The 22,263-nt window shown below is 39.4% G+C and overlaps 1 protein-coding gene across 1 annotated transcript in view; it reads right to left on the reverse strand.

The window, feature by feature from the left end:
- The window catches only part of MYO1B (myosin IB), a 178,874-nt gene that overhangs the window by 77,759 nt on the left and 78,852 nt on the right, over positions 1-22,263 (reverse strand). Inside the window, exons 5-7 of the mRNA XM_011974213.1 lie at positions 11,299-11,403; positions 4,460-4,506; positions 526-589 (exon numbers count right to left, since the gene is read on the reverse strand). Coding sequence (XP_011829603.1) covers positions 526-589; positions 4,460-4,506; positions 11,299-11,403 — 216 coding nt within the window. The remainder of the gene's footprint in view (positions 1-525; positions 590-4,459; positions 4,507-11,298; positions 11,404-22,263) is intronic.

Consider the following 22,263-nt stretch of genomic DNA (forward strand, 5'->3'; position numbering starts at 1 on the left):
TTAAAAAAAACCTGTTTTACCTAACAAGTGTATCACATTCCAATCACTTAAATACACTGGAAGAGAAGCAACATTTCTCAAAGTAAGACTAAAGTACAGGTCTACTCCTTTTATTGAATAAATATTACTCCAAAAGTTATTAATTTAAAACCAATTATTTATATTTTGCTTTTTTATCATAAACATTTTGTTAAAGAAAATAACCCTTAGAGGATCTTTTTTCATACAGGATTCCCTTAAAGACCTACAGGATTTTAAAAAGACCTATAGAATATAGTAAGGCAAATATTTATTTAGCAAACTCCTAAAAAGTTTTTCCAAGGTAAAGATGTTAAGTGATCTTTAAAAATATTTATAAATTACATTATATTATAAAATAATCTGAAATGCAAAGCTTAAAGTTTAAAAATAAAGCAAGGAAACATATTCTTATGCCTCAAAGACACAAGTATCTAAACTATTCTACTATAAATACATGTTTTAGTATTCTGAACTTCTTTACAAGGACTCAAGAAAAATACTCACAGTTACTTATTACTCCTCCTAGCGGATCGCCTTTAAAGTCAAATTCAATATCCATATATTTGCCCTGCCAAAGAAAGATTTTGTGAATTTTCTAGTTCATCTCAAAATACTCACTCAGTGTACTTCTTAGAGAATAGCAGACTAAGCCTTTATTTTTCTACATTTGTTTAAATGTAACTAAGAATGACACAGTTTATATAACCAAGATGCAAAACAACATGCCTCCATAAATAATTCATACTAAATACCCCGTTAGTTCAAAGCTAATATAACCCACTGCTAATTTAGGAACAAATCTTCTCAGCCACCATGTGACTTTTCCATTTCAGATTATCTTTCAAACTATTGGAGGATATGTACTCAATTCAAAAATAAAAACAGAAGAAAAAGAAGTCGTCTGTGTATATAGACTGGTTGGCAAGATAGTCTTTTTTTATTTGCAGAATATGTTTTAAGCCATTGCTAGGAACTTGAAACATATCAGTAAATGAAACGTTCAGAGATCTGTTTTTATAACGACTCAAATCAAATACAAGATTATGTGTTATGAACAGGTCAGAAGCACACTGATCATTATTCCTTTTTTTGGCTTTTCACCCAGATTATAATAGCAATATATAACACAGGGTTCATTTTACACTTTACAGACAGTATCTTAAACACACAGACACACACACGGAGTTTAATATTCTGATTGTTAAAGAACTGGTCTATAATTGCCTAAAGAGTAACAAGTATAACAGAGTAACTGTGACAGATGTTTCTTGTTTGGAAAAGTGTGTGTGGTTCTAATAAGTAAAGTCTTTAGTTTTGTTTCATATCCTAAGAATTACTTTAACTCATTAATTTTCAAATGAGGGTAAGGGAGAAGAAACACAATCACATGGAACTCAGTCAACAATGCAAGTTGTGCCTTTGTATCAGCTTACGCATGCTCCTGCACTTTCTCTTTTTTCATCATCATGGGTCATCTACCCTTTTAGGTCTGCACTTATTCATAAGGATATGTCTGTCAACCACTTCTTTAAAGCTGAAGTAGGCACAAGCGAAAGCACGGCATGGCTCCTGCCTTCAAGGAGCTTACTGTCTAGTGGGGGAATTGAGACAGGTCAACCGGACACTCCAGTCTAGGAGGATATGTCCTACAGTGGGTCCTGGTGCTATGCCAAAGAAGCAGGAACAAAGGGAGAGTAGGAAATCTGCCCCACCTTAACTGCAAAGTATCAGCAGAAGTGAGGTGGGCAAGGAGGTGGGAGACCAGGAAGGAGTAGGCATTAAGAATTGGCAACCATGAGGATGAGTGGGAAACAAGGCTGGAGAGGGAAGTTGGAGCACATGATTACTTTGAGATATTCTCATCACAAAAAAGCCCTGTCCTTAAAGGCTCCTAAACAAGGATGTCATGATCAAACCTGCCTATTTACAAGATTTCCCTGGCTAGTATGGAATGAACAGGAAAGAAGCAAGAGTACATGTAGCTGACAGGAGGTGGCTACAGTGATTAGTGGAGAAATGTTGGTGGCTTTAAGTAGAAGTAGTCAAAGAGAAAAAGTAAACAGAATTGAGAGCTACCCGGAGAGTCACAGTAACAGGCCCAGGTTGGATGCAGCAGATGAGAGAGCATAACAAAAAAAATTCAGTCCTGTGGCCCAGGCCACTGAGTGGACAGGGAGGACCTCCAAGAAGGTGGGAGACCAAGGAGGCAAAGCAGCTACAAAGGAGGGGAAGAATGGTTACTCTGTCAAAGGAGTCAGAGGTTGACCACGTAAGAGGGGATCCTTTTGATAGAAGGTGGTCCCTGGCCACATGAGGCGACAGAATCTAGAGCCTAGGTAAAAGGAGCGTACATAGACATACGTATAGGCCAGGCACCAGGAAGCAGGATTAACTCAGTTTGAAGACCTGTATGATGACGATGGTGATTTCTGTGAAGTAGGCGTAACATCAAGAGCTGAGAGTAAAAAAATAGGAGGTTTGAGGAGAGTAGAATAAACACTGGAGAGAATGGAAAAGGATGCCAACCAGGGATAAACCAACTAGTGGCCAGCCCTGAGAATTCGGTTGATAGTGGAATGACATTCTTCCCAGTAAGCCACTTCCTGATTACTCGCCAAAAGCTGGGTTCTGATCACGTTACTAGTCCACTCAGAAATAACTCATAGCTCAATTTGTCAAACTACAGCTGCTGTGGTGGGGAGGGGACCCTGTGAGGCATCTCCATGGGAACACTGGTTCAAAATGTGAGCTATGATGAGCAAGCATTAACTAGAACACGGCAGGGTCTATCAGACTACTCTGTGAAGAGGTCAAGGATTTCATTCCAGGTTAACTAGACCAAAAAAGACTGGTTTGCAAGTCAAAGAAATTGCAATTTCCCCGGAACACAAGTACATAAACCACTGTTATGTACAGTAGTAACTTTAAATACAGCAGAGTCCTGCTATAAAATTAAAACATAGGTATATTACTAGTCAAGTCACAGACCACAAAGCAAAGAAACTGCTAAAAACTGGGCATGAAATGATTTAGCCTATAATCAGGTATTACTCTCATATCCTAATACCCATGTTATAATAGGATTTCTCTGAAGTTACTTAATAAACCAAATCACCTGCCAAGCCTTTCACTAGGTTTCAAATATCACTAAGAAGTAACAGCCTTTTAAGTAATATGGGTTTCTACATTTTTATGGTCTATAGACTAAATATATTTGCAAATATTAAATACTGTGTGTGCATATAATTTGCAAACAGCAAAAATAAAATCTGTATCACATAAAGGAGCATGATCATTAGAATTACTTCTATCGCCCACACTTCACTTCTAATTCTATTTATGTAATGAGATTAGCCATGTTACCACAACAGCAAAAGGCATGGATCAAATCAGTTATAACAACTTAAGGGGCTAATCTGACGGAAAAAATTCACAGCCTTGGAATTAGGAACCTTATTTAGCCTGCCGTTTTCTAAACCATCAAAACTATCTCCACCTGAGGTCACTGTCCTGCCTTAAGCACAAAATAACCTTAAGGAGGAAAGAGCTAAATGGGATCTAAAAGAAGAAGGTGGAGAAAGGTCAGGAAGGGTCTCAAGTAAGAAGGCATAAAAGATCATCAAAATTGTCCCTGATGGCAATCAGTAATGTATGTGAGAAGACGGTTCATAAAACAAATGATCTTTTATTATAAAAATGTATACATCAATTTCAAAACACCACTATCAGACTCAACATTTCCTGCAGCTGCATTCACGCAGCTGTGTCTCTGTAAAGGGCAGAGGCACCAAAGAGCATGGCCCGGCTGGAGGAGCCCACTGCGTCAACATGCAAGGCACAGGCCAGGGAGTAGTGGGGGATGAAGCTGGGAAGATGGACCTTGTCTAGCATTTTCCAACTCAATCAAGCTCAAAACATCAAACAGATTTGGTTTTTATTATTCAGTTCTACTCTACAGCCCCACACTCACCCCACACGCTTGCATTTGTTGCCAAGCCTATAGACTTCACCTCTATTTAATTTTAAAATACATCCCATCCTTTCTGGACCCACTAAATAAGGGACAAGGGCTACGGTGCACCCTAACCCTAAACTTGAGACCCAGTTTACCTTTCTCTTAATTTCTGATTCTTGATTTCTAAATACCAAACTCAGATAAGTAAAGTGTTACTCTAAATAGCCTCATTTAAATTGCTTATGGGATTTTATGATAGAAGACGTCAAGAAAACATGATAAAAATAGCTTGTTACTCCAAAAAGAACTCAAAAGGAAAATTCCAGAAACCAAGAGTCCTTATAGAACTTTGAGTCTTAATAGAGATGATGTTCCTCTTATTTTAAAAATGTGTGTATTAAGAAATATTAAACATCTACTGGTTGTTTAAACATACATGAGCTAAATATTAGTGTTAACACTTATGCTTATACAAATACTTACAAATCTAGAGGAGTTGTCATTCCTTACAGTTTTGGCATTTCCAAAAGCTAGTAGGAAAGAAACAGACGTATGGTTAAAAAAATAATAATAATCTCAAGCAGAAAGATAAAGCAAATACAGCATTTGAAATCTATGATTTCTGGAAAATACAACTTGTGGCAATGATATTTCTGTCCAAAACTTCCACAGAAATATACTTAACAGAAGTCTTAGTAAGTTGCTAAAGCTTCCATGTCTTACAAGTTCATAGAAAAAAAAAAATCATTCCTATGATTCATGGAATTCAAGTATTACTATAAACTTAACCTTATCTAATTCAACACCTTTTAACACTTTTACAGAGTAGTCAATTGAGTGACCAGGAAGCAAGGCTTCATGCTCTTCTAGGATTATCATCACTGAATAAGGTTATTTCAGAGATTACTTATCATTATCAAAGGCTTTATGGAACTTGAAGTTTCCAGATCATGGGGAAAGGCATGTGAACCTTTAAATTGTTTAATTAATTTTAAAATAAAGCGATTTAAATATTATTAATTATATAGCTCTGGAATATAGGAAGAGTAAGATATTTGGAAACAATAGTCATTTCTAATAGGCTAAAAGTGCTTTCATCAGTTTATGTATATCAGACCTAGGTGAAACTTTCCAAACAACGAAGAGAAACAATTTGGCCCATAATGCAAAATAACAAATGTTCCAATCTTAGCTGTTTCCTGGAGACAAATCCCTCACAAGACTCCCTTTTAAATGAGGGCATTTAAGAACCCCAAGCTGACGCTGCCCCAGGCACAGTGCTCCTGTTTAACACAGGGAACAGCACGGAGTCATAGAGTAAAAGGATTGTTTCACCAAGCCTGTGCACAAGATAGGAGCAAATTAACCTGGGCTATGGTAGTAGAAGATTAAGCAGCCTAAACGTAAGTCGTATAAGTAGAGGAGATCCCTGTTTGATGCTCTGGAAGCCCCGCCCTGCCCATCTTTACCATTTCAAACTTTAATGTGCAAACTAATGACATGAGGCTAAAGTGCAGACTCAGGTTCAATGGGTCTGGGAAGGGGCATGAGATCCTCCATTTCTACCAAGTCTCCCACCTGCCCGGTCTATTACTGGGATCCAGGGCCCACACGGCAGCTAGCATGATAATGTGGTGAACAGAAATAAACTTTTGGGGTCAGAGGCTACGCATCAAATCTCTGGAGGTCTCCATAACTTCTTCAAATTAAACAGGGAGCAGATTAGACTACTGAGTATTCAAATGAGACCTGTGGGCTGAAATCTGGACTGACTTTTGAAAGCAGTCACCTGATCAAGGAGAGAGGGTGTATGTTTACATATGTTAACTCTGGTAATTTAGCAGCCACACCTGATGCACTGTATTTTATATGGAGTGGCTTTTTTGTGTTTTTGATTCTTTAAAAAATAGTTGCTCAAGCTCGGTTAAGACAACATTTACAAAGTCAACACAGGCAAAGTTCTTTGCCTTAGAGATGCTGCTTGGGCTGAGTATGGTTTGGTAGGTCCCCGGCAGCAAATTCTGTCTTCAACAGAAGATGAGCTGAGATGCTATACAGAGTGAAGAAATCTGCACACTAAAAATATTCAAAAAAGGATGCTTGCTGGAGAGGTTCCCGTGCTCATCCCATGTCCACCACCAGTTAAAAGGCTTTCATGAATGCAACCTTGATAATGGTGTGTATTGACCTAGTTATCATGAAGACTATGACATTTCTTGTGTTTTCACAGGCTAGTCTTTTGTGGTGGGTGTGAACATGCAGGGCTGCCAAGTTAGCTAACTTGCACAGCCCCAAGTCCAACTAGAGATGTTGATGCATAAAGGACAGTTTATTGTGGCTTGAAGGTCAGGGGCAAGTGAAGGAATTGCTTCAAAGAAACTTTATTCAGGGTGCTATCTGCAAGCCATAAACCATCTTTTCATCAAACAAATCTGAGTTGCACATTACTAAACACAACCCTAAACACTAAAGTCTTTTATTGTGAGCCACAGAATAAAAAGCAAGTGTTCCATTATAGAACACTTGAGACACATTCCTCAATTGGCTTTTTTTAAGTTCATTGTTCTAAATGTTCATTTACAGTAGCAGCTCCAGCTAAAAAGTAAAGCATTCCCATAAAAGATAATGCATGCCCACAGTAGACATTTCTTCCATTTCCTGCACTGGAGCCTAGTTCCAAATACCACTGAATAAAGAGCCAGATTCTGGTCACAGATGCAGGCTACAGCAATCTTCAGCATTTCTCCTTTACATCACAGCATTCTTAAAATAAGCATATACAGAAATACAGCAAATGTATAGCACCCTAACTTAAAAGCAAAAGGCAATAAACAAAAAGCCAAATATTGGAACAATAAAGTTGAGAGATACTGCTTTCCATAATAGCTTTGTTATTAAGATACTGAAATGGAGGAAAGATCAAAAACAGCATAATAGATGATTTGCCTTATTTCTCTCTTATGCTACTAACTGGGGATACAGATGCATGGTGTGTCCTTGTAATGGTGAAACTGAAGCATGGGAAGTGTGTCTTGGGGTCACAGTGAATACTCACTGTTCGGGAGCATCCCTGAAAGGGCAGGAGAGGCTGAGCCTGAGTACAAACGACAACAGGGCAGGGTTTTAACCCTTCATACTGGGAAAAAGCAGTTCTGCTTTAATCCATGTTGAATCTCATCCTTCCATGACTTGGACCAAAAGATTCCACCAAACTACTTATCTAGGCTACAGATTCTAATCGGGGTGGTTCTGACTCCCCAGGGGACATCTGACAATGTCTGGAGATACTTTCAACTGTAACAACTAGGGGCAGGGGTGCAACTGGCAGCTAACAGAGGTCACAGGTGCATCACTGAATAAGGTTATTTCAGAGATTACTTATCATTATCAAAGGCTTTATGGAACTTGAAGTTTCCAGATCATGGGGAAAGGCATGTGAACCTTTAAATTGTTTAATTAATTTTAAAATAAAGCGATTTAAATATTATTAATTATATAGCTCTGGAATATAGGAAGAGTAAGATATTTGGAAACAATAGTCATTTCTAATAGGCTAAAAGTGCTTTCATCAGTTTATGTATATCAGACCTAGGTGAAACTTTCCAAACAACGAAGAGAAACAATTTGGCCCATAATGCAAAATAACAAATGTTCCAATCTTAGCTGTTTCCTGGAGACAAATCCCTCACAAGACTCCCTTTTAAATGAGGGCATTTAAGAACCCCAAGCTGACGCTGCCCCAGGCACAGTGCTCCTGTTTAACACAGGGAACAGCACAGAGTCATAGAGTAAAAGGATTGTTTCACCAAGCCTGTGCACAAGATAGGAGCAAATTAACCTGGGCTATGGTAGTAGAAGATTAAGCAGCCTAAACGTAAGTCGTATAAGTAGAGGAGATCCCTGTTTGATGCTCTGGAAGCCCCGCCCTGCCCATCTTTACCATTTCAAACTTTAATGTGCAAACTAATGACATGAGGCTAAAGTGCAGACTCAGGTTCAATGGGTCTGGGAAGGGGCATGAGATCCTCCATTTCTACCAAGTCTCCCACCTGCCCGGTCTATTACTGGGATCCAGGGCCCACACGGCAGCTAGCATGATAATGTGGTGAACAGAAATAAACTTTTGGGGTCAGAGGCTACGCATCAAATCTCTGGAGGTCTCCATAACTTCTTCAAATTAAACAGGGAGCAGATTAGACTACTGAGTATTCAAATGAGACCTGTGGGCTGAAATCTGGACTGACTTTTGAAAGCAGTCACCTGATCAAGGAGAGAGGGTGTATGTTTACATATGTTAACTCTGGTAATTTAGCAGCCACACCTGATGCACTGTATTTTATATGGAGTGGCTTTTTTGTGTTTTTGATTCTTTAAAAAATAGTTGCTCAAGCTCGGTTAAGACAACATTTACAAAGTCAACACAGGCAAAGTTCTTTGCCTTAGAGATGCTGCTTGGGCTGAGTATGGTTTGGTAGGTCCCCGGCAGCAAATTCTGTCTTCAACAGAAGATGAGCTGAGATGCTATACAGAGTGAAGAAATCTGCACACTAAAAATATTCAAAAAAGGATGCTTGCTGGAGAGGTTCCCGTGCTCATCCCATGTCCACCACCAGTTAAAAGGCTTTCATGAATGCAACCTTGATAATGGTGTGTATTGACCTAGTTATCATGAAGACTATGACATTTCTTGTGTTTTCACAGGCTAGTCTTTTGTGGTGGGTGTGAACATGCAGGGCTGCCAAGTTAGCTAACTTGCACAGCCCCAAGTCCAACTAGAGATGTTGATGCATAAAGGACAGTTTATTGTGGCTTGAAGGTCAGGGGCAAGTGAAGGAATTGCTTCAAAGAAACTTTATTCAGGGTGCTATCTGCAAGCCATAAACCATCTTTTCATCAAACAAATCTGAGTTGCACATTACTAAACACAACCCTAAACACTAAAGTCTTTTATTGTGAGCCACAGAATAAAAAGCAAGTGTTCCATTATAGAACACTTGAGACACATTCCTCAATTGGCTTTTTTTAAGTTCATTGTTCTAAATGTTCATTTACAGTAGCAGCTCCAGCTAAAAAGTAAAGCATTCCCATAAAAGATAATGCATGCCCACAGTAGACATTTCTTCCATTTCCTGCACTGGAGCCTAGTTCCAAATACCACTGAATAAAGAGCCAGATTCTGGTCACAGATGCAGGCTACAGCAATCTTCAGCATTTCTCCTTTACATCACAGCATTCTTAAAATAAGCATACACAGAAATACAGCAAATGTATAGCACCCTAACTTAAAAGCAAAAGGCAATAAACAAAAAGCCAAATATTGGAACAATAAAGTTGAGAGATACCGCTTTCCATAATAGCTTTGTTATTAAGATACTGAAATGGAGGAAAGATCAAAAACAGCATAATAGATGATTTGCCTTATTTCTCTCTTATGCTACTAACTGGGGATACAGATGCATGGTGTGTCCTTGTAATGGTGAAACTGAAGCATGGGAAGTGTGTCTTGGGGTCACAGTGAATACTCACTGTTCGGGAGCATCCCTGAAAGGGCAGGAGAGGCTGAGCCTGAGTACAAACGACAACAGGGCAGGGTTTTAACCCTTCATACTAGGAAAAAGCAGTTCTGCTTTAATCCATGTTGAATCTCATCCTTCCATGACTTGGACCAAAAGATTCCACCAAACTACTTATCTAGGCTAGAGATTCTAATCGGGGTGGTTCTGACTCCCCAGGGGACATCTGACAATGTCTGGAGATACTTTCAACTGTAACAACTAGGGGCAGGGGTGCAACTGGCAGCTAACAGAGGTCACAGGTGCACAGGACAGGCCATCCTACAATGCACAGGACATCCTCCCACAGCAACATGCAAGCAGTCCAACAGTGCTGAGGCTGAGAAACCTTACTCCACCACAACAAATATGTGAAGTGACAGTAAAGACATGCTTACAAGATAAAGCATTTTTTTTTGAGACAGTCTCCCTTTGTTGCTTACAATATAAAACAAGTTTGCTTGGTTTTTTTCTTTCTTTCTTTGAGACACAGTCTTCCTCTGTTGCCCAGGCTGGAATGCAGTGGCGTGATCTCGGCTCACTGCAACCTCCGCCTCCCAGGCTCAAGCGATTCTCACATTTCAACCTCCCAAAGAGGTGGGATTACAGGTGTGTGCCACCACGCCCGGCTAAGTTTTATATTTTTAGTAGAGAAGGGGTTTCATCATGTTGGCAAGGCTAGTCTCGAACTCCTGGCCTCAAGTGATCCACCCACCTTGGCCTCCCAAAGAGCTGGGATTACAGGTACGAGCCACTGTGCCCAGCCATAAAGCAAGTTTAATGGCTTGCCATCAATAGGAAAGACTTTGATGTACTGTTTCTAATGCCAAGGTAGTTCACACTGATGTTGTATGCCATTCTCCCTGGCATTAAGGAAACTCGTTTCTGGTTTTGTTTTCTGATGATGTTATGGGCTGAATGCTTATCTCCCCGCAAAATTCATATGCTGAAGCCCTAACCCTCAAAAAGCTAGCACTGGGACGGGGGGCTTGTGGGAAGGAATCAAGGTGAGCTGTGGTCCTGACGGGTGAGGCCCTCAGGATGGAACTGGTGGTCTTACGAGAAGAGATTCGAGAGAGCTTGCTCTCGTCTCTCCCGACTCAAGCACAATGAAAAGGTCACGTGAGCATACAGCAAGATGGCAGCCACATATAAGCCAAGAAAAGAGGCCTCAGAATAAAACCTTCCTGGACAGCAACTTGATCTTGAACTTCTAGCTTCTAGAGGTTTGAGAAAATAAGTTTCTGTTGTTTAAGCCACCCCGTCTGTGCACTTTGTTATGGCAGCCCAAGCTGACTAAGACAGAGAACTAAATAGAAAATTTGTGCACTCTCCAGTCAGGTTTAGACTTTCTATGGCCCTGGAAAAAATGGGTCCTTAAGTGTTTCTCTGGGTGAGCCCTCATTTCTCTAACAACAAAAACAATCAGCCACAGGTGTTATCCTGAATAATAAAAGAGCACTGCACCATCACATGCAAATAATTGGTTGATTATTTTTAATCAAAATCTAAGTAATTCAAATAAAAATTGAGTGGGGAAGTGATTGTTAAGTGAGGAAGCTCATTTTACATTAGTAAACTATTCTGCTAAACACTTAGGCCAAGAGGTTCTAGAACACGGCTTATTTGCTCCTCAGGTCTTGGCCTGAATCTCTTCTTCCTTCCTCTTCCCTCCCAGAACACCTCCCAGCAGACCAGGTACTCAAAGCACCCGTATAACTGAATCTACTGTTCAAGTCACACCGACTGCATGTACATAACACATCCTACCTTCCAGGACAGGGTTGGACTGTAAAAGCTGTTCTTTAACTTGATTAACTTCTGCTCCTTTTCCACAAACAGCTGCCACATAGGACATGACAAGCTTGCTGGCCTCTGTGGATGAAAATAAGCCATATTAATCAATAACACAGAAATTTAAAAAATCTTTTTGGGGAGGAGGAAATGTGGGGGAGAAGACCCAATAATGGCATTTTCAAATGTCTTTATTCCTAGAGAAGTAAATAATGTTTTGGAAACCTTTTAAATATTTGTGCTTTCTATTTAGTGACAAGTCATTAATTCAGACATAATAAACACTGTGTTTAAAGTTTATCACTGGGCTGTTAAAAAACTGCTTAGTAACATGACCAACAAAATATCAGAATTATCTTCTTAAAGCAGTCATTTATATGCAATTACTATATTATATACTGATAAGCCAAAAATAACTTGGTAACCTGGGTATCTTTACCAAACGTATTTTTAAAGTTTAGAAGACTGCTCTTCTTCAAAGATATGTTCCAATTCATATGTTCCAAGTCATTTGCTCGGCCAGGTGCAGTGGCTCCCACCTGTAATCCCAGCAACTTTGGGAGGCTGAGGCAGGTGGATCATGAGGTCAGGAGTTTGAGACCAGTCTGACCAATATGTTAAAACCCCATCTCTTCTAAAATACAAAAATAAGCCGGGCATGGTGGTGCGCGCCTGTAGTCCCAGGTATTTGGGAGGCTGAGGCAGAAAGAGAGCTTGAACCCGAGCGGCGGAGGTTTCAGTGAGCCGAGATCGTGCCACTGCACTCCAGCCTTGGTGACAGAGACTCTGTCTCAAAAAAAAAACACCAAAAACCAAAAAACTGGTTTGCTCATAATTAGACCAAATTCATAATTCTTCAACTTAATTCAAAAACTAAGCAGCCAATGTAAGGATTTAATAAGAAAAAAACACAGCCTTTTACAGGCATGGTAGTCTTAATAGGCTTCACTAGCAACCCTATTACAAAAGCTGCTAAAGAATAGGCCACAGGAGGCAAAGGATAAAACCACCTAAAATTTTTTTAGCTCAAACTGGGGAGGTGGACAAATCATGTCTTTGGTGGTTTTAGCCTTTCCCTACCAGTCCGTGTCCCTCTCTCAGCATCTGCCTACTAGCTTCTGATTCTTTTAACACTGAATTCTAAGGAATGTTAATAGATATTTAAGGAAAATGAGGTCCACAGTGGATGTGGAGCCACAGCGAGTCAGATGCAGTGAAACCACTTTCTTTATCAAAAGGCTTCTCAGAGCTTTTAATATGATCGTGTACACTGGTGAACTCTAAAAAAGGATCTAGAATGCTCTGTTTCCCTAATTTATTTGCTATGGAATCTGTTTGCCATAGGGCTGTCCTAATTAGTTGTTCCATAACCAGGACCCAGAAAATGCTTGACTATTTTATGTTGGCAGAAGAAAACATATTCCCTGGTCTGGGTAGTTGAGGTAAGGAAACCAGTCTCTCCAAATCCTGCTTTGTCTCAAGTCTTTGCTTTACTGCCACTGTCAGTGGGCAGGTGAGCCTCCTCCAAGTTGGAGGAAGGGTCTCTCTGCCTACAGGTGTAATGGGGCAATCTTAACTGTCTCACAGGAGACTTGCAGATGGATTCCGGTCCCATCTCCCACCATTGGGAAAATAATACATGAACAATTGGAACGCCACTTTAAGCACATTGCCCGACGTGTTCCTTAGGGCTTTGGCGCAACCTAAAACCATCAACCAATAGGAGCCACTGAAGACCAAGAATCTATGCAGGTCACATAAAGCTCTCAAGTCCTAAGGTGTCTGTTTCTGGAGTACTGGCAAATACATTTCCGTTTTTCAAGGGGGAAGGAAACAATCTCATGGAGCACAGAACTATGGTGGGACATTAGGTACGTCTTCAATGGTTGGAGGTAACTCTCTCCAATTTGCTTCCTGGGTAATGAAAAGGAATCCAAATAGGTTATCTGGTCATCCGTGTGGTTGATTTCTGCTGTCTCCCTTTAAAGACTGTAACTGAGAAACAACCATCTTTCCATCTCTGCAGTACCCTTCTTTCACAGGGCACTCACTGTCCACATAACACAACCTCCAACGCTTAAAGTTCCTCAACTACATTTTCCATTATTCTCATGGTTTAACTAGAAAAAAGTGGGTGCATTATACATAGATAATCCTATTAAACCATTCAGGCTGTCCTGAGCCATCACTTACAGACAAAGACTTTATATACTACCATATTTCATTTCACTCCTGGGGGCCACATTGCCCTCTACCCTCCAGTCCGAAGTATAGCTCTTCTCTGCTCACTTCAGGATACTTTCTAGGCTCTCTTTCAATTCAGATGAGACTGTCCTCCTAGCAGATTCCTAACATCCATTGCTATCTAGTCTCCAGCCCTGGGGCAGCTCTCTTCAATCACCCATGCATCCAACTCTGCAGTCTGGCCCTGGAAGCAATCCCCTCCAGGCCTGCTTTCTCATCTTTCTGCTTTCTCAGCTGCATTCTCTGTTCCCCATCCCCACCTGAACTCTCACATATATTATGTATATGCTTCTTTCTTGACATAAATTTCTGGCCTGTCTATCCATTGTAATACCAGGAGACTGAAAACATTTATCAGCAAAGTAACTGCCTTAGACAGTGGCAAATATACAAACATACTAACGCGCACACACACAAATACACAATCACACATTTTAAATGAAAAGTTTTCTTTTAGGTAAACTGACAAAAAATATATAAAGTTTAGGTCAGGCTCTTTTGTTTATTCTAGTAATTATAGACCTTACTGTGGCCAAACCTCAAAACTTCAAAATTCACATTCATGGCTACAACGAGTCCTCTGAAAACCTGTTCTGGTCCAGGATGAACTTAGAAGACAACTGCTTTAGCAGGGTGGTGGTGGTGGGGTAGGGGGTGGCGATCAGCCAACCAAGAATGAGAATCTTTTGGTGGCTACTAGAATTGATTTGACCTCTCAGAGACCTTTCTAATGGCCAGAACAAGATGGGATCAAGTTCTCTCAGGGTCAAATGTGTTTGAAAATGGCACCAGGAGCAGATCTCCTGGAATTTGGGTCAGGCTTACATCATTTGGCTGTTAAAGTATATATAAACCCATAATATCTCCTGGCATATAAAGATGGATTAATTTAAACTGAAATTAAGAATCACTTTATGAACTTTAAAACCTATTTAAGCAATTCAAATAAAATTTTTAAATATAGTTTGAGGATAAAGTTCAAGTTGTTTAATAATTTATTTCCAAGTTGTTAAAAATATCTTCAGATTCTTAACCATTTTCAGGAATTGTACGACTGGGCTCATCTTAATAAGTCATTTTTGGAAGCTGGTATTAACAGTATTTTCTCCAGAAAAATCACACTATTTAAAAGAGACAACTATTATAATTTTTTTTTCCTGACATAATACTTGACCTTTAACTCAAGTAGTTCATTACACAGGCACTACTTTAGAGAAATTAATAAACCAGTAAGAATGAATTACAAGGTCCAACATACTTTAAGGAACTATTTTCATAATATTTTACCACGCTGGAAACCGGAAATAACAGTTATCTCATGAGACTTTGTACTTCATTTCCTTTTGACTCTTTGGTGCTAAAGTTCAAATGAATTTGAATCTGTATTCAAATATTATATACTTACACAAATCAAATCTTTACATGATAAGCTCTATAACAAAAAACTATTTCTGAGAAGAATAAAAAATTGAGTATCATCCACCATATTTCAAAGTCTGGTTTTTGAATTATGTTGACTGTTAAATATAAGAATATTGTCATTTAAAATAGACAAAATGTAACAGTATTGTTTAGAATCAATTCTTGGTTCATCATTTTCTCTAACTCATAGATACTTTACACATGTAAACTTACGTACATATATATATTTTATATATATATGTTTGAATGTAACTTGAATCTTAAAATTCATCAACGACTGGACTAACAAAATATATGAAGTCTTTGGGGTCAAAATCTCTTCTCATCAGAAAATGGCAGAACATTTAGGGTTTAACACATATTCCTCACTAATGGACAAAGTGCCTGTTACAAAATACTTCTGGATCAGAGTATCTAGATCAGAATTAATTTCTACAAACAATGGAAAGGAAGTATAGATGACAGTTTAAATCTGTGAGGATTTTAAAGTCCTGTAAGGGTAAGAATAACTAATTGAATTCTGTATTCTCTGACACCTTGCACTGTACTGTGAATAATATGTATTATCATGTAATTATCACATAACATAGAATCAGATACATTCATACATAATAATCTTTTTAATGAAAAAAAGCACTGTGAAGTAGTGGAAGGTGAATGAGAAAGGGAAAAGAATTCAAGGAAAGACAATTGTGATGATGATAAAAGGATGGGAATCTCACGCCTAAGATACCTAAACCTATGTATGTTAACGGAGCAGGCTCCACATGGATTCAATCACTGTGTCAGGGGAAAAAAGGCATGATAACAGGCAAGGCTTATTCTGCACTTTTTTCACAGAGCTTCTAATAAATTCATCCAGGAGTAACAGGTCTCTACGGATAAATTCATAGATACAGGCAATGTCACATATGTCGCATATTGATCTACAGGTCATATGGCATATAGAGAGGGCCATACATTTATTCATACACATGTATTTATCTACTTCTTCACCCCTCCATTCCTCTAGTTAAGACACCAAAGTTTTTCTAGGAATTGAGCTTTTGTAGGTCTGGTGGTTCGGAGCCCTAAACCAGAGTTTAGGGCTAAAGAGTAAATGCCTAAATCAATGAGGCCACGTTTGTGTGCAACAAAACAAGCACTCTGCAGCTTGGAGAAGCCACCTTTTAGCAGTCCGGAGTCTGCTGTGCTGCAAAATAACCCAGCTCCTGCACATCCAAATGGATCTAACAGCAGTGAACTGTTCCAGAGTACTAAACGCATGGGCCGTGCAATGAGAGATGCAGTCTTTGCTATAAGGGAAGTCATAACTGGTGATGTTTTTACTGAAACAAGCCTGTATGTCATCCTCTTCTGAAAGAGGGCCACAAAATCTCTGATAATTTATATAAAACACACAGATAGAAAGGGGTCCTTCTCACACAGGGAAGAAACAAAACAAAAGCTCACTACATTTTGGCCTTGACGTCACGTATCTATTCTGCTTCAATGTGGGCATTTTCAACACTGTGAAATGCTCACCAATGTTTAGGCTACAGTAAGTCAGTGGCATCTCTGTCACTGTCTAGTTGGAGAACCACTGCAGATATGTAAGGTCATTTGGGGTTTAGAACCAAAGGTCTTAATGAGCAAGGCAGGCTTCATAACTCTTCTAGCAGATGGCTGAAGAGTTCCTAGAAACTGAAGTAACGGTAAAATTAGAAACCAAATAATTATGTTTCCTAATGTTGGGATCATCTTCTCAGGCTCAGAGATTTACTCTGACGTCCCTGGAAAAATGTAGTTTTGATAGTTCCCTCATATTCTGCCTCCCTGCCCCCATCAATGCTTGAAAGGTTCTCCACAAACCATTTGTATCCATGGGAGTGAATTGTCAGTTCAACGCCTAAAAATACTTGGGCACTTTTATGAGGTCTGATGAATTTTTTATTTAGCACAGCAGTAATGAATTAAATAGCACCCCAAAGCACTCAAAAGAGTTCATGCCTCTCCCTAAGTGGCCACGTTATATAACTCTGCAGCTTAAGAGTGTCTCCAATGTTTAAGACCAATAACATCATCATCTGCCAAGAAGGGTTTACGACCCAGTTAAGTTAATTACTTCTTATAAAATAAGCCCTCTAATACTACATGGTGGTTCTATACAAACTATTAAGTAAAGACTTTTATTGAAAGGAGGTATTATATCTCAAGCACACAGCACATTCCAGGCCTTCAATAAATGTTAATTGTCGTCTTTATTTACTAAAACAAAATTTTCAATAAACACATGTACACAAAAACAATTTTAGTGCATAAGATGATATGACATTTCAAAATGGCCTGGCATCCCTCTTCTGCTCAAAACTGAGATGAAACCCCCACTCCAAATTCCTTGTACAACTGTATACTGAAATTTATATATTATCTTCTATCATTTTATTTTCCTGTAAGTAATCTCCACAAAACAGAGACTTTAAACACACACATTCTTGGCTTTACTCAATTGATAGACTAAAGACAATTAAAACCATCAGAAAATATTAAGCAGTTTTTGTATCACTGCTTTAAAAAAGAAAGAAAATAGAGTAAGTCAGCAAACCACTGTTATGTCTACAGTGGACTGAGAGGTAAAGAAGCTGTTGGGCTCTATAAGTGAAAAGGACTCAAGGGCTAGGTGCTACCAAGCATGTAGCTAAGTAGGTATTCAAAAGGAACCACTGCCAGGAGCAGTATCCACCTCCTGGCACCAGGCGTCTTAGTGATAACAGACAGCTGAAGCACCCAAGACGGGTTCATCACGGGGTCCAAGAAGCACAGAGGCTCAAAAACAACACAAATGCTTTGAGTGACTTCTAGGCAGTGTTACTCAAAGTATGGTCCAAGGACCAGCACGATTCAATGTTGGTCAATCCACAGACTATTACTGATCTACACATGCAAGTAGGCTTTTAAAAGTTTCTGTAGTAATTTAGTTGGTTGTTTTGCCTGTTGAAACTAAAAGAAAAAATTAAGGTTTAAATGCTCTATTTTGTCTATTATTTCATTCTTCTAGTAATGATGAACATGAGATTTGGAACTGGTGCTTCACCGCAGATTTGGGAAGCAATGCTCTAGGGTCTCTGTTGTACCCTCCTCCAGCCTCCTCCCTGAAGCAGCACCTAATTCTATGTGCTGGAACCACGATGGCCCTACCAGAGGAAAGGATGACAAGCCCTGGGAAGCACTGTCCATTTTCCAGCTTATGACAAAGGGCAACGGGATCCCCAGAAGGACTAAGTCCAGGGAAGATGACAAGGAGAAGAGGATTTCATGTGGTGATTTGGGCACTGAAACCAATAGGACAAATTGTCAAGCAGAAAAATATCAAGAGACGATTACAAAAAAGAAGAATGAACTTCATTCTACTACTAGAGTTCTACCAGAGAAATAGGGTAGTGTTTATTTTTTTCCTAAGAAAAATGGATGCCAATCCTCTGAAACAGCACTAGCAACCTCCACTCAGTTTTTCAGTAAGCAAGATACATGAGCCCACCAGGAGATGGAATCTGGCTCCAGGAGGAAGTAGTAGTGTTAACAACTCTCTGAGAAGGCGGATGTCACATACTGACATAGCTAATTAGTGGATGTGCTGTCTTCTCAGAACACATGTTCCAGAGGAGACGAAGAATTGGCCAAGACCCATCAAACCAATGACCGCAACCCACTTCTGATGACTCATTTAGGAACGAACTGATACAATTAGAATATCCTAAAAAAATCATTAGTCACAAAGAAGGCTGACTAAAAAGCTAAAGAATATAAGGATGAAAGAGGCTTAGGAATATTTTCTTTTCTTCTTCCAAGTGAAAATAAAAATGAAGCAATATGAAGTGAATATGTGTGCTTGTAAATAGAGTCAAACAGGACGGGGGGAGGGTTGAGCATGAGATACAGCATCAGTACAAATGCCTTCAGCAAGGAACAGAGTTTCTAACTTGCCTTGCCACCATTTTCATTGGTCAACCTGGAGACAGACAAAAAGCTGTACTGCTTCTAAGAATTAAACTATTTCACCTGAAAGAACTGGTTAGTGACATGGAAGGGGTAAAAGCATTTTCTCAAGATGCCCATGTCCTGTAAAGTTTTCCACAGGTTCAGAGACAGAGAGAGAGAGAAAGAGAGAGAGAGAGAGAGAGAGAGAGAGATCTGAACAAGCAAAGACTGGGGTCTGTAAAATGGAATTAGGGGTAATCAAGAGAGAAAGGAGAGAAACCCATTAGACATTGCTACAAATAATCCTCACGAGAGAGAACGGTAGGTGGCTTGTGAGTGTCCATGTGGACAAAAAGAAAAGGAAGAGAGAGCCTGGTATGAGATATATTCCAGAGCCAGAACTGACAAAATTGAGAAATGGATTTGATGTGGGAAATACAGGAAATGAAGAAATCATGGATAACAAACATTTCTAGTGTGATAACTAGGTTGACTAGTGGTCTCATTTACTGAGATCAGAAAGGTTGGTTATAGGAGGGTAAAGACAGAAATCAAGAGTTCCATTTTGTACATGCTTAGTCTGAGATGCATGTGAGACCCCAAGTGGAGATGTGAGACAGGCAGTAAATACATTAGATGGGAGATCAGCCAAGAGGTATTTTAATTAGAAGTATAAATGTAGAACACATTAACATTATTGAATAGTTGAGAGTGCCTAAGGAAATAAGTAGAGAAAGATAAAGACACCCAGAACTAAGCAAATCAACTAATTTTTAGTAAGATAGACTTATATTTTAAATGAGACCTGGCAATTTTCATACACATCAGTCTTTGGCCCGGTCTGTTTAGTGTTTTTGTCAATTACTTAAATAAAGACAGGAGGCTGGTTCCTTGGATTAGTGCATGGTGTTCATTCAATTATTCAAATATGTACTGATTGCCTACTGTATGGCAGGCATTAAATTAGCTAGTAGAAATACAATACAAAATCCATCCCTTAAGAAGTCATGGGAAGCTAGCTGAAGGAGACTTACCAACACGGGCAAAGTAGTATGGCACTCAGAAAGAACCATGTTCAAGAACTACTCTGTACCATGTTTAAGGTACAGAGATGCAGCTTAGTACAGTGGATAAAAGCAGGGACTCTAGGACTACACTACCTGCATTCAAAATCCCAGCTTTGCCACTTATTCACTGTATAAGTTTTGGCAAATTGCTTAACATTTCTGTATTCCTATTTTCCCATCACAAAAATTGAAATAACAAAAATACTTATCTCATACATGTAAATAAGCACACTGCCCAGCACGTGCTAAGTGCTGAATGTGGGTTAGCTAGTATCATTATTACTCAGCAAAATGACAGCAATCCTAAGAGAAGGCAAAGAATCAGCATTTGTCAGCTTCTCAAGAGGTTATAACAATGGACCAAAACTAATAAAAATAAATACAATATTCTACATGTAAGTTTAAAATAATTTTGTTCATCAATACTAGATTGAGCAGATCTGACGTAATGGAAGTTACTGTGGGGAAAAAAAAAAAAATCCTGTAATATCTTACTTGGTTTAAAGACCTGTATGAGTCAATACATGCTTTATATTAATAGAAGCCCAGGGTCCACATTAAGAGGGATAACAGGCCAGGCACGGTAGCTCATGCCTGTAATCCCAGCACTTTGGGAGGCCAAGGTGGGCGGATTATCTGAGGTCAGGAGCTCGAGACCAGCCTGGTCAACATGGTAAAACCCCGTCTCTACTAAAAATACAAAAATTAGCTGGGCGTGTGGTGGGCACCTGTAATCCCAGCTGCTTGGGAGGCTGAGGTAGGAGAATCACTTGAACCCAGGAAGTGGAGGCCACAGTGAGCCAAGATTGTGCCATTGCACTCCAGCCAGGGCTACAAGAGCGAGACTCTGTCTCAAAAAGAAAAAGAAGGATAAGAGTTCCACCACAACCAGGACCAAATCTCAAGTATTCTGTTTACTTTTTGGTATGCAATTCCATGAAGCATATTGACAAATTAGGATGTTTCCAGAACAGGACCAAGACAATGAGATATGTGTAAGATCCAATTCTTCTTGTAATGTGCTCCCATAAGCACCATGTGATTTTCCTTTACTCCACTTATGTTTTGCATGTAATTTGTATGTATAGGTGCATACATATATGTCTATGCAAAGAGCTATTGTTTATCTCCCCTACTAAACTAAATGTGATAAGGGCAAGGTCAGTGTCTATGTCCCTAGTACAGTACCTTTCACCAAGTTGGTACTCAGTAATTTTTTTCTGGATGAATGAATAAGTCAATGTGTAGAAAATGAGAAAATTTGAAGAAAAGGGATTTTTAGCCCTAGGAAGATAAAATGGTTGATTTCAAATAACTGAGTGATTGTCCTGTAGAGGATAAGGCAGACTAATATGGTAAAGTTCCAGATAGCAGACTGAAGACCAATGGGTAGAGGCAGAATTGAACTCCAGGTAAGGAAGAATTTTTGTTAGCTGAACCTGTACGACAACTCCAGAGGGGCGCCATTCAAAGCAGTGAGACTTCATCACTACAAAAGGAGTCTGGCTATCCCATGTAGAGGAGCCTAAACCAGATGGTTTACAACTAAAATCCCTTCAACAATATGACACCATGTTTTCTGTTACCTAAGGCTCTTACATGCCAATCCTTTTCCCTTCATTTCTGACCACCTAGAGCCTAGAACCTGCCTAGCCCTGCAAAACAATGGTGCTCAGTGTCTCCAAAGGGCTCAAGAAAGGAGGCTGGACACACTCATCTAACCACTCTTTCTTCAGCTGCATGGGGTAGAGGGAGGAGTTACTCCTAAGGAAAGTGGAGGAAAGAGTAGGTGTAGAAGGAAAACCATTTCCATGCAGATAGTGAGCCTTTCAAGGCACAAATCTTTCTAAGAGCTTGTGAATAAAATGGATTCAGTCAGCTGACTCAACACCTATGGCAGATTTTCTTCTCTTGATCACTGGGAACTCAAAATGTGTAAATGTAACAACTAAACAGCCACGCAGAAATAGAAACGTTTAAAATCCCACCTTTGAATACTAAAAGAATTGACCAATTATCAGATCTTATCTATAAAACAAAAGCATTTTACAGATGAAACTTTATGAAAATACCATCTCCCTCACCATCCTCCTCCTCCACAGACTCATCAGTTCCATCAAAAAAAAAAAAAAAAAACAAAAACCACGGACAACAGCAGCTTTAACCTTTCTAAGGTTGGATTCTGAGAATGTGGCTCTTCTGAATCTTTTCCAGGTAGCTGGGCACCATCTGTAAAGTCATTTTTCTCACT

The sequence above is a fragment of the Mandrillus leucophaeus genome, unplaced genomic scaffold (assembly GCF_000951045.1).
Source record: "Mandrillus leucophaeus isolate KB7577 unplaced genomic scaffold, Mleu.le_1.0 Scaffold143, whole genome shotgun sequence".
NCBI classification, from domain to species: Eukaryota; Metazoa; Chordata; class Mammalia; order Primates; family Cercopithecidae; genus Mandrillus; species Mandrillus leucophaeus.